The 12,040-nt window shown below is 52.5% G+C and overlaps 3 protein-coding genes across 3 annotated transcripts; 2 read left to right on the top strand and 1 right to left on the bottom strand.

The window, feature by feature from the left end:
• Positions 1-510: 510 nt before the first annotated feature.
• CMQ_2533 (fungal-specific transcription factor) lies at positions 511-3,388 on the bottom strand (the record flags this gene model as incomplete). Its single annotated transcript, XM_014316611.1, has 3 exons — positions 511-2,193; positions 2,401-2,984; positions 3,052-3,388. The coding sequence occupies 3 exons, from the start codon at positions 3,386-3,388 to the stop codon at positions 511-513; spliced, it is 2,604 nt and encodes an 867-aa protein (XP_014172086.1).
• Positions 3,389-4,084: 696 nt separating this feature from the next.
• Positions 4,085-4,662, top strand: CMQ_3225 (uncharacterized protein; the record flags this gene model as incomplete). The annotated part of the gene is made up of 2 exons (XM_014317303.1): positions 4,085-4,146; positions 4,200-4,662. The coding sequence occupies 2 exons, from the start codon at positions 4,085-4,087 to the stop codon at positions 4,660-4,662; spliced, it is 525 nt and encodes a 174-aa protein (XP_014172778.1).
• Positions 4,663-8,675: 4,013 nt separating this feature from the next.
• On the top strand, positions 8,676-10,847 carry CMQ_2563 (major facilitator superfamily transporter aflatoxin efflux; the record flags this gene model as incomplete). The annotated part of the gene is made up of 8 exons (XM_014316641.1): positions 8,676-8,772; positions 8,829-9,139; positions 9,215-9,368; positions 9,430-9,518; positions 9,591-9,611; positions 9,677-9,860; positions 9,927-10,023; positions 10,511-10,847. 8 exons carry the CDS (start codon positions 8,676-8,678, stop codon positions 10,845-10,847), a joined length of 1,290 nt encoding a protein of 429 aa, XP_014172116.1.
• Between the last annotated feature and the right edge of the window lie 1,193 nt (positions 10,848-12,040).

Genomic DNA, 12,040 nt, shown 5'->3' with positions numbered 1-12,040 from the left:
AGAAGAGCTAAAATAATCTGACAAAGCACAAGCTCGGAAGACGTGGCCGTCAGCTCGGCTGGCGAGGAAGTCGCGATGCTTTCCCGCTACTGCCCTATAGGCGTATAGATCTGCGGAGCACCCCTCACTTTGCTCCAGCCACCCCACCTATAGCTGGCCGCCACTCAGTTCCCCTCAGCCGGCTTTGGGAACGGCAACTGTTTGTGCTCGCACCTGCAGACACCTGCCGTCTCTCTATCTGCCAGACAAGCTCGCCCGTATTTTCCGTTTACTCTGTTATTTCCGTTCGCCTTTATCGGATCCAATTGGCCGTTCCATTGCTTTATATCCTGGGCTCCTGGGCCTAACTATTTTCCCAATACCGTCATCGTCACGGCCCCGTTGTATTTCCTGTTCGCGTGTCTTCGTTTCTAGTTTCCCTGCTCAAGTCTTCCTGTCACCTTTTCCACAAGTCCACCGTTTCCATGATTCCCGCCAATCTCCTCTCGCTTTTTGCAGCTACCCCACAACTCACTGCCACCAGTGGTCCGGCTCCGGCCACTCGCCCAGTGCCTGCGAGATGTCCGCCAGGTTCCACGGCATCGACGGGTCGTGAAACATGTCGCCAGACAGGTCGTGGGCGTACATGTGGTTGCCGGGCACGGCCGTCATGTAGGAGTGGTCCGGGCTGCTGCTAGACTGGCTACCGGCCGACGACACGGTGGTGGTCATGTCGGCCATATCGGCCATGTCGTCGAGCTCCTGGCTTTGGTACAACTGCTGCTGGTAGTGGTGGTGCTGCTGTTCAGAGTAGTAGTAGGCTTGCTGTGGCTGGCAGTCCGAGAGCGCGAGCTGGGTCGCAAGCACCGTCGGCTGTGCAAACGGCTGTTGGGGCAGGGACACCGGTTGGGACTGCTGGGCTGACTGTCGTGACTGTGATGGCAGCGTCTGTGGAACAGGTAGCGGTGGCGCGTAGGGTGGCGATGGGTGTTGTCGAATGTGTGGCTGTTGCTGCAGCTGCTGTTGAAGCATGCGCTGCAGCATCTGTTTGTCGTCCTGCTTGTAGTCTGGATCTCGCTCTCTGTCATCGTCTTCGTCGTCATTGTCGTCGTAGTTGTTCTCCTCGTCCACATCCTCGTCGTCGCCTTCCTCGTCGTCTTCTGCAGCTTCGTTCTTCACCTCGCCTTCGCCTTCTCTGGCGCAGAGCAGCAGCGCCTGGGCCATGTCCTGCGTGGCTATGGCGATGCACTGAGTCGTGGGCGAGAAGTCGCTGCAGGCACGCAAAATGTCAGTGCACGAGCGCAGGGCGGCGACGATCTGGAAGTCCGCGAGCAGGTCCCTGTCGTTGGCGAGGCGACCCATGACCAGGACCATGCAGGCGGCCTCGACAAAGTGGACGTCCCACCAGGTCTTGGCGTTGAAAAGGCCAGCATCATAGAGGCGGCCCAGCAGAGCGGCAGCTGCCTTGGCCGAGTTGACACATTTGCGCGCATACATCTGGACGGGGGACCAGGTGGATGGGAGGCGGTTGGGCGGCAGCGTGGTGCCAGCGGGCATTGTGGTGGTCGTCAGGGCCAGCAGAAATGGCCGGTAGAGAAGCACGACTGTGAAGTGGTACTGAATATGCAGCATGAGGATGGTACGAGCGTAAGAAGGCGACAGATCCGAGTGCAGGCGCAGATGGGCTGGCAGACTGGCGAGCCAGAGATCGAGGGTTTCGGTGGTGGCGACGGCGAAGTCGAGGTGAGACACATGGGACTTCCGGGAGCGGGAGGACGTGCTGGCCGGCGGAGTTGGCACCAGCCCACTGACAGCAGTCTCGTCATCGCCATACTGGTGCTTGCAGATAGACCCTAGGACGACCATAAGGTCGGCCTGGACACTGGTCTCGACGTTGCAATCGGCGTCGTCAATGGCCGAGGTGCGGCCCAGCGATGCACACTCGAGCCGTTCAAAGGCGTGTAGCGTCCACCAAACGCGTCGGCGCAGCTCGTACTCGACAGGGCTGCTACACCAGGTGGCCTTGCTGTCGCGGTGTAGGCCTATGGCCATAGCCATACGAATGGTCACGCCCGTCAAGTTCCAGCAACCGTCGCGGCTGCACGTCATGTGTAGGTGGGGGCAGTAGAGCAACAGTGCTTGGACGTGTGTCAGAGTCGGTCCGCCAAGGAGCACGTCGGGAAGCAGCTCGCGTGTCTTGGCGAGGTTGCTGACCTGAAGGAACGAGAAGGAGGATGGTGGGGGGTGCTATATGGCGAGGCCGATCTTGACGGTACTGTTGTCGGTAATGATGTGGGTGAGATGGGCGACGAGGATGCGGAGGATGAACGTAATGTTGATGTAGACGATGCTGATGCTGATGTTGATGCTGTTGCGGATGCTCTTGCTGTAGCGGCCGCTTCTGCTCCCCAGCACAAAGACCATGCACAGACACATCAACCAGGCTGGCTCGGCCGCCTCGGTGGCCGGCATTGTCCACATGGCGTCGTAGCGTGTCTGGAAGAGCGACCGTTCGAACACGGGACAGTCGTCGTGCACGTGATCGAAGAAGAGGCTGACCAGCGAGTCGGCCACGTCACGCGGCGGAAGTGACAGGTCGTTGCCAGTCCTTGCTACTGTTAGGCCCGCTGTCGACATCGTCTGCGTCTGTATTGGCGCCATGGCTTCCTGCAGCTTCAACAGCATCGCGTGTGAGCCGGCTGGGCCGACGTGGCGGGCTGTTCCCAGCCCGTCCTCAAACAAGTGTCCCCGTGGACGGTTGGCCATCTCGGTGGATGTATTCATGGTCGTTGTTGTCGAGGCTTTGGTGTCTCTGCCTGTTCGCCTCCTTCGCCTGGTCTGATTTACGAGCTGCTGCTGCCGTTGTCGTCGCTCTGGTCCTGTAGCCACGGTGATCTCCTGCTTGACGGGCGCGTCGTCACCTCCGACTGTGATGGACCCGGACATGGCCGTCGTCCTCGTCGTAGCCGCCTGGTAGCCGTGGAGGTGGAGGGACTCCCGGCGGACTGGGTCCCGGGGTTGGCTGCTGTAGCTGCAGCGTCTGCTGTTGCTGTTGTTGCTGCTGGGCCACACACAGCGCGACAGCCAGGGCTGGCCCGTCGACAATGGCACCGTCAACACTGCCACCAGCACCAGACGACGCTGAGATGCTGCTGTACACCCGCCGCTTGCGTGGCTCCGTCGTGGTGCAGGGCCGGCCAATCTCGTTGCAGGCTCGACACGTGTCGGCCGTGCTGCCCCTGAGACACTTGCACCGCTTCTTCTTGCACCAGTCACAGCTCATCTCGGTGCGCTGCCGCTTCTCTGGCGGTACCCGTCGGCGCATCAGCCGCAGCAGTGCTGCCGGCTCGATCATGGTCGTCTGCCCAGGCGGACCGAACGAGGACGGCTGAACACGCACTTCCGTCATTGTCTCGCCGCGAATTGCTTCTCTTGCCACTGCCTCTTGTCGGGGACGGACGTGAAAGAGAGTGGGAAAAGAAGAGTGACACAGACTGACTGCAAGGAAGCTGCTGCTGTAAAATTGGAATCACGAACTACCCGCATTCTGGCCGTGCGCACAGTCCTACTCCCGCATTGGTAGTGCCGGCCGGTCCACAGGCCGACTTGGGGGTGGAGGTGGGGGACAGCGAGGGCAAGGGTATGGAGTGAGGGTGTATTCCTAGGGGGTGTACGCCGTCCGGAGAAGCGATTGGACTGAAGGGTGAAGGGTGGAGGACAAAAGGTGGAGGGCTCCCGATGTCAGTCGAGAGATCATCTGTTTATCTCCGGCAACTTCTGTAAGCAGCAAGCTGTGGTCTCGGTCCCCTTGCAACTGAAAGATAAGACATCTGGTCGACAATCTCTCCCAGATCGCAGAGGCAAGGAAGGCGAGTGCACCAGGCGACTATCCTCAGCCTGGAAAGTCAATTGGATATGCCGAAGGGAAACCCGTTCTGGCAGAAGCGGCAACCCATGGCGACGTGCATGCGCTAATGATACCGGGTGTCGTACTCCGTATAGCCAAGACCGCCGTCCCAGACCCCAAAGACCCCCAGGGCTTAACCGCTCAACCGCTCAGTCATTCTGCGACCCAACAGGATTCACAGCACACGGCCCACGGACCATGCTGATTGTTAGTGCGGAGAAGGCCGCCGTTTCTGATAGCCATGCGGCCGACCAGCTTCGGTATGTTGTTGGCCGACCAGATCGACAGAAGCTGTCACGGCGAAACCACAAAGGGGACGCCACCTGGACTGGTCCAATCGCCCAAGTCCGCCTTCCAAAGCGGTCCAAGCCTTTATCGATCCGCTGATAAGAATACTTGTCTCGTCGGGCGAAAGCGCCTTGTCGGCGGACTGCGACTTCCCTCTTATCGGCTCTACTCTTGCCGGTTGTGGCATGCTTTGGCACGCTGCCGGCATTACTCCGACACCTATGGCGCTATGGGCCAATCACAATAAGCTGCGCGCACTGCCGCTGGCGGATATGCCGACAATTTGCTGTTCGAAGCGTTTATCTCCATCGCTGCTTCCGTCGCTCTTCCGTCGCTCCTCCGTTCTTATCTTCACGCCGATCGCAGAACATATTCGATACAGCAGCATTGCCCAACCGAGCGCAGCAGTCCTCTACTTTATCTGTTCACCGGCTTTTGTCCTCCACGGCGGAGAATGCGCTTTTAAGCCACTGCCAGCTACTCCGTAGAAGCAAAGGCGCAGTCGCCGACAAGTTTCTGTCTCTTTTGCCGGAAGACTGTTATCCTAGCGTCGTATTTTGCCCCTGGCCGGCTCTTTGGCCGGTTTCTAGCCGTTGTTGGCCGCTAATAGCGGGGCAGCACTGAGAACTCCTCAGCTACTCCGTACAAAGCATTGTGCAGGCATTTATTACTAATGCAGAGGCCGTCCAGATTACTCCGTACGCCGTAGGCTTCTCGCAGCGAGAACAGGCCCCTTCTTGGCTGTGCAGAAGCATTTCAATAGTGGGGATGAACGAAAAATGACATCCTCGTCGGACAAGACCGGCACTTTCAGGCTCTAGACACCACTATGACCGTCTGTCTGTGGCCTTTAAACAACACACCGCGGGACGCCTGTAACGTTTCCTGAGAACCAGACCTCTCCAGAGTCGAAATGGCACGATCCTGCAACAAACTGTCACTGCAACAACCGGACACTCAAAGGGTGCCATGGCCGGCTAACATGCCGCTCTTTTGGCTTTCGTTGGCAAAGGTATCCACCCCATTTCAATATCTACACTCCCAGTCCCGTCATCGCCCGTCGGGCTTTCTTTCTTTTCTTTTTCTCTGTGCTTTTAGCACCAACTAGCACCTTTTACCCCTCTCCACCCATCCATCCTTTGCCATCCCACGTGGGATTCTTGCTAGACTTGACCAGTCGTACGGAGTATGTGCAGAGAACGAAATCCGCTTGCCCGTCTTTTTTGGCGCTTTTTTCCTTCTTCTTCCATCTATCTTACCAAACAACATTTCAACCCCAATCGCGCCAGTGTGACCTCCGCTTTGATGCAGCTGCCGTGCATCCGTACCACACTGTCCCTTCACATTCCAACTAATTTGTCGAGACCGGATGCGACGTACGGAGTACACATTGCTTTTTTCTCCGGCTCCACGGAGTAATTGCGAACACGTCGTATCTCACATCTTACTGGTGCCGCCCACACTTCTATTGTTACGTCGTATGTAGCTGCCTGTCGCACTCGGCCTTATCTGCCTTTTGGATTAGCCTGCCCAAACAGGTTATTGTACATCCAATTCGGGCTTCTAGTGGTAAGCCATAAGGCGTTTGCAAAAAGTTTGTGCGCTTTGAACGCATCGATTTTGACAGATGTCGGTCAAGTCCCATTCGATCTTGTGCCACTGCAGCCTACATGGTGCGTTGTCTTCGGATTGGCCTGATTGTAGAGTGTATTCACATGTGATGTATTGTGTGTATACTGAAGCTTGTACGACAGTTGCTTGACGTACGAAAGATATGGAGCCTCGTCGGCTCTAGTGAAAGCATCCCGGCTGGACTTGTCTCAAGATCATAGAGCTCCCACTGATCAGCGGGCACTTGACATAGATATGTGCAGAGCCAGCTCTGAAATTAGAGTTCCAAAAACAGACCAGGTAGCTTAGAGAAGGTCTGAAATAAGCCATGAGCATAAGCCAGTCTGAGTCCTAAAGCAAGCGAGCCTTTCGTCGAGGTGGGAGCCACTGCCAGAGCATAATCGACCCCATAATATTGACTTGCAGCTTCAGCTTTGATAAACGAGTACCCCGTACTCCGTACTCCGTAAGCATTTGTCATTGAAAGATAATACAACTCCGCACTCCGTACGATAAACAGGCACGTACTCCGCATGTATCATTCGCTTAGCCACTTTCAGGCTGCGTGACGTGGCTGGGGGTAAATATGGAGAATCGCGCGAGTGCTGCGGTCTGAGCTTGATCCACCTTTACTTTCGACACAGAAACGCACTCCATGTTGAAAATTGCTCTCATTCCGTACATCAAAATTTTGGCCCACATACTCTGTAATCTCCCTGTCGATCATGATCATCAGGGCACCGGCATCGATTACGAATCATCCCTCCCGGAGTGCAACCGTGGGGCTGGTTCTGAGGTGAGAGAACCTTTGGACTCAGGGATCACAGCCCTGTATTGAGTGTACTGGCCCAAATGAAACTACGGAGTACGAAGTAGCCAAAAGGACGATATACGGAGTACGTCTCGAGAAGTGTTGTCTCTTCAGGGACTACACTTGTTGTACGGTCCATCTGGCACTCTGGTTGTTGGTCGCATTCTTTGCCATAACTTTGTGTCCTTTAATGTCTTGGAGATGTCCGCTGTGTCTTGCTGGGTCGCGATGACTCATGGTAGGCTGGGACCACATGATGCGTTATTCGACGTATTCAGTAATTGGTATCTAGTTGCTCGCCTGTGTAACAGTGTTACTCTGGTAAACTACGGTCAAGTCTCCGCAAGTTGGTAAAATAAAACAACCGTTAGGAACACGCAAAGGGGCGAGGTATCATTCACATCCACACTGGCATAGCTGGAGCTGGTGGTGTTGGCCGAATCCCCGTTAGTATAGCGTGATGCATCGGCCTAATCGGGCGTCTCGAGGATGATTATGGGAGAGGTTTCTGCGCCGCTGATGCCGCGTATGTCGATAATTTCAAAGCACTGCAGGGGTCAGGTAGTAGGGGTAGTCGACACCCGGCAGATAGGGCAGAGCCAGACGCAGGTAGACCATTTTTACAAAGCACTCGTCCTAACAGGCAAGGGAAAGGAACTCAATTATCTCGTGTCCGGCGACGTGTCGATTGGCGAGAAGTTTGAGAGGAAGCATAAGAGGGGGCTGCCAAAGGATCTCGGCTACAAAAAGACCATCACATCCCGTAATGCTAGCAACCCAATAGTATCGATCTCGCCACCCACGGCTTCGAAATATTTAATATTACCTACTGGGGCTCGCTGGTTAACTCAAAATCTGAAGCCTCGCTCGTGTTTGACGGCGTCGGGTCAAAATACAATGTACAAGTAGTATGTATTTTGGTTGGCCCACTCTATACTTCAGCACTGTTCTGTGTCTTACTCCGTACCTCATAGTAGATATTCCGCTCCTTCCCTCCGCTTCTTTCAGTCCAGGAGTGACACGCCTCCACTATGCCTTTTCCTTAACTATCCTCGGCAGCAGATGTCTTAAAATCACTCTTAGTATTTGACTGAAAGGGTCTCCTCGTGACCGTCTGCATTAGTGTATACGCACTGCAGGAGCGTCGATTATAGGAGAACCTTTTTCTACCAGAGGTTGACCAAGAGTACGTCTTCCTCTTTCCTTTCCTATTTTTCTCTCCCCCAATACCCTAACACACACACAAAGGAAACCCAGACTATCGCTAGACAAAGACGTAGATAGAGAGCTGCAGCTCTCGGGCATAGAAGGCATTCTTACTGCCAGCAGGATCCAGAGACTCGGCTGTTTCCTCTGCACAGTTCCTTGCTTTGGCCTAGAAGACTCTTATTACAATTTTGCAAAGGACGTGGTCACTCTGTTAGGCCTATACTAACGAAGCACTACTATCAAAGTTACGGGAGAATTATGGCATGTTATAGGAACTAGACCCCGACAACTTCAACAACGTTGAGTATAAACTGTCTTGCTCTAATTTAGCATTCGGCCTAGAGCTCTCGCTTTTTGCAGACCTGGTGCCTGCGACAAAGGTTTTTTATAGAGACATCGAGTGCACCAAGGACGACGACACCGCCACGGTCTAACCCTCAATAAAAATAATTCGGGCCCGTCATTTTTATAATTCGGGCCTGCCATTCTATAATTCGGGGCCCGCCACTCTATTAATTCCCCCGTACTTCGTACTCCGTACATAGTACGTAACTAAAGTGGACCACTTTTATCTTAACACAAACCAACGCGACATTAGAAACATAAACATCTGTTAGAGATCTACTATTAACGGTCAACTAGGCTGTCTAATGGGTTCGGGTCGTTATTAGCTAGCAATTACTCTTAGCCTTCGATTTCATCCCGACCCTATCGGGGCGTTTGCTTCTTTGAAGGGCACCCAGAATCTGCTATCTGCAACAGCCTAATACATATAAGCCAAGCAGTCAGCTGCTCATTTTGTCTGCTCCCATCAGACTTATCTTTTAACATTGTCGGCCCATCGCTCGCCGACCTAACAAAGCGGATAAAATGCCAAGCTCAGACGGAGCCGCCAAGCGTGAAGATGCCGAGACTGCTCAGCCCCAACGCCTCAAGTTTTGGGTGCTCATAGTCTCAGCATTCGCGGGTATGTTCTTGGTGTCTCTTGTAAATGGAAAGCCTTCTGCAATCTTTAGATACAAGAGCTCTGGACTAACCACGGCGGTCGACAGGATAAGCTCATCATCTCAACTGCCATTCCTCAGATCACCGACACCTTCCAGTCCAAAAACGATATTGGCTGGTATGGAACAGCCTACTTGCTCACCAACTGTGCCTTACAGCTCGTGTTTGGGAAACTGTACAAGTTCCTCTCGATCAAAAATACCTTCCTTTCGTCCCTGCTGCTGTTTGAGGTCGGCTCTGCCATCTGCGGAGCAGCTCCAAACTCGATCGCGTTTATTTTCGGACGAGTCATCGCCGGTCTTGGTGCTGGAGGAGTCCTTCCTGGTGTTGTAGGTTCATGGTTCTCACTGATCAACGGTCATTTATAACTCGGCCCGACGACTAACTGCGGTCACCCCAAACAGATATCGATCATCGTCCATGTTGTTCCCTTGCAGAAGAGGCCGAAATACCAGGGCTTTTTTGGGGCCGTATTTGGAATTGCGTCCGTTCTTGGTCCTACCGTGGGCGGTGCTTTCACCACACATGTCAGCTGGAGATGGTGCTTCTACATCAACCGTAAGTTGCACCCCCAAGTAAAGCAGAAGCAAACTGCAACTGACACATACCTTTATTACAGTTCCTATCGGAGGCATGGTCATGATCCTAATATTCTTCTTCCTCACGGATCCCAGCCAATCTAGTCAAAAGTGGTCTCTCAGAGAAAAGGTGCGACAGGGGAATTTACTGGGTTTCATTTGTCTCGTTCCAGGGATTGTATGCCTGTGTCTTGCTCTCCAGTACGGCGGCACTACCTACGCAGTAAGTATCTGAGAATCTCAGACTCGCACTGTTAAATGTTCCTTAAGGCTGACAGACTGGCTTAGTGGAGCAATGGCCGCGTGATTGCCCTATTTGTTGTTGCGTTTGTGCTCTTGATAGCCTTTGCCTTGGTCCAAGTCTGGCTTCCAGATCAAGCCATCTTTGCCGCCCAATATCTTCATCCAACGCAGTATCGCGTCTGGCTTTTTGGGCCAGTATGTGTGTTGGCGCACATCAGACCCTTTTTTTGTGAGTATCCGGGTTACGTCATTTTAACAAAACTGCGTGCCATCAGCTGATACCTGACGCCTCAAGTGTACTATCTCCCCATCTGGTTCCAAGCGATTAAGGGCAAATCTGCTGTCCAAAGCGGCGTGGACCTCCTGCCTATGGTACTGGTCATCGCCGGAACGTCAATCATAAATGGCCAGATTATATCTCGCATCGGATATTACACGCCGTCGTTTTATACTGGGTCTCAGCATCAGTGCTATCGGTGCAGGTCTGATCACTACACTAAGAGTTGGAAGCTCCGAGGGCAGGTGGGTCGGATACCAGATTATGTACGGCTTTGGTCTCGGCTGTGCCTCTCAGGCTCCCAACCATGGCTGCCCACGACGGTGGTTGAAAAAAAAAAAACATCGCGATTGGTGCGTCACTGATGTTCTTTGGGTGAGTAAAGCTATCTTTTCCCCTCCACCTTCCTAGCCACTGTGTGATGGCTAATTGTACCATCGTTCCGAGCTTTTAGACAGACGCTCTTCGGTGCCGTATTCGTTTCGGTTGGGCAAAATGTGCTCTCCAACCAGCTGAGAAAACGGTTGTCTAATATTCTTGGGTTTAACCCCAGATCAAGATACAAGCACTGGAGTCACTGATATCCTCGACACTATTCCAAGCCAATACCGCCAACTAGCACTTCAAGAGTACAATGATTCGTTGCGTATTATCTACCAAGTCGCTCTGATAATGGCCTGTATTGCTATTCCGGGCGGTCTGGCTATGGAGTGGCATAGTGTTAAGAGCAAGGGTCCTCCACGAGGTTCTGAGGAGAGAAAAGGCGCCGTCGAGAAAGAGCAACCTTTAGGACATGTCAAACAGCCGAAATCCCTGGAAGAAAACATCCCACCCTCTGCTGGAGATGCCAACGAAACAGTCCGCACGCTGGATGACGTACCGGCAGATGAGCCGACGACTGGCAATAACAATAACAAGTACACCAGCGCCGACAGTTGACTCAAGAGTGCATGATAAATGGAGTTGATTTTGGGGTTTTGGACCGCTATTTTCCATTGATATGATAATTGGGAGTTACTTCATTTCAGGCAAAGCATCGACCTTAGGACATCCCCTCTCCTTTGTTCTTCATAACTAGTATCTAAACTTGTGGCTTACTGTAACTTCTAATAACTTGTTAAATAAAAGGGGTATATTAAATAAAAGCGGATTTTTATACTTTTGAGCTGCCCGTTTGAATAAGCTGAACGTTATTGATTACTGGTATGTGTTGGTATATGCTTTATTACATAAGTAAACATGTAACTACTTTTCCTTACTAACTGTGTTTCTCATGATTTCCTTTGGAGGATTTTATTTATGATTTTGTTCTGGGCCTTTAGAGCTGAGAGCGGTAGGTTTAGATAAATTTATGAAAATAAATATTGAAACTAGATAAGGGATAAAACAAAACAAGTAAATACCCTCTACAGACTGTAAAGTGTAACAGGATTGCCTGGCGAGAGAACTAGTGTTCCTAGGTTTTTAAAAGTAGAAATAGTAGACATAAGCTGCTAGAAACTCATAGTGCTAACAGAGGGCTTTCGCAATGTACTCGGCTACATAGTACCTTCTTGGCAGAATCTCCTTTCTATATCTGAGTTACAGTAGTCTATTCCCGTGGACAGGGTTAGCGATCAACTTACCAATATATTCCAGTGATGCTGACCAATAACAAACTCCAGCTGTACTGGCACATCGGGAAACAAGCGTCCCCATGCTCCTGCGCCAAAGGCAGTTCTCTTTCCGGTAAGGAACTTCATGTCCTCCGGGTCGTCTGGTCCAGGTCATATCGCCCACACCCCCCTGTTGGCCGCGTTCGTAACGAATCTCACTCTATTAGACGCAACGACGTTCCTGGCCAGAATCGCAAGCCCTTCCTCCTTGCACATGGCGGCGGCAGCACAAGTTCCTACGAATAGGCAGCGTTCCAGTGCCTACACTGTTGCCTTTCCCGATTCGCTGTCGTTCTCGACGCCGTGCACCGAGAAGCCGAAAATATAAGAGGTATATAATCGTTGCGAGACGGTATGCGACTTAGACGAGGAAGAGAAGAAGAGGAGTTGGCGAAACTGAAGGCACTGGGTAAGAAACGATATAATACTGTCTAAATCTGCCTGTGATGTTTGTAGCCCTTTCCTTCGTCGTATGTA

The sequence above is a fragment of the Grosmannia clavigera genome, assembly GCF_000143105.1.
Source record: "Grosmannia clavigera kw1407 unplaced genomic scaffold GCSC_144, whole genome shotgun sequence".
NCBI lineage: Eukaryota > Fungi > Ascomycota > Sordariomycetes > Ophiostomatales > Ophiostomataceae > Leptographium > Leptographium clavigerum.
Note: the sequence above shows the minus strand (reverse complement) of the source record. Positions and strands in the feature narration are given on the sequence as shown.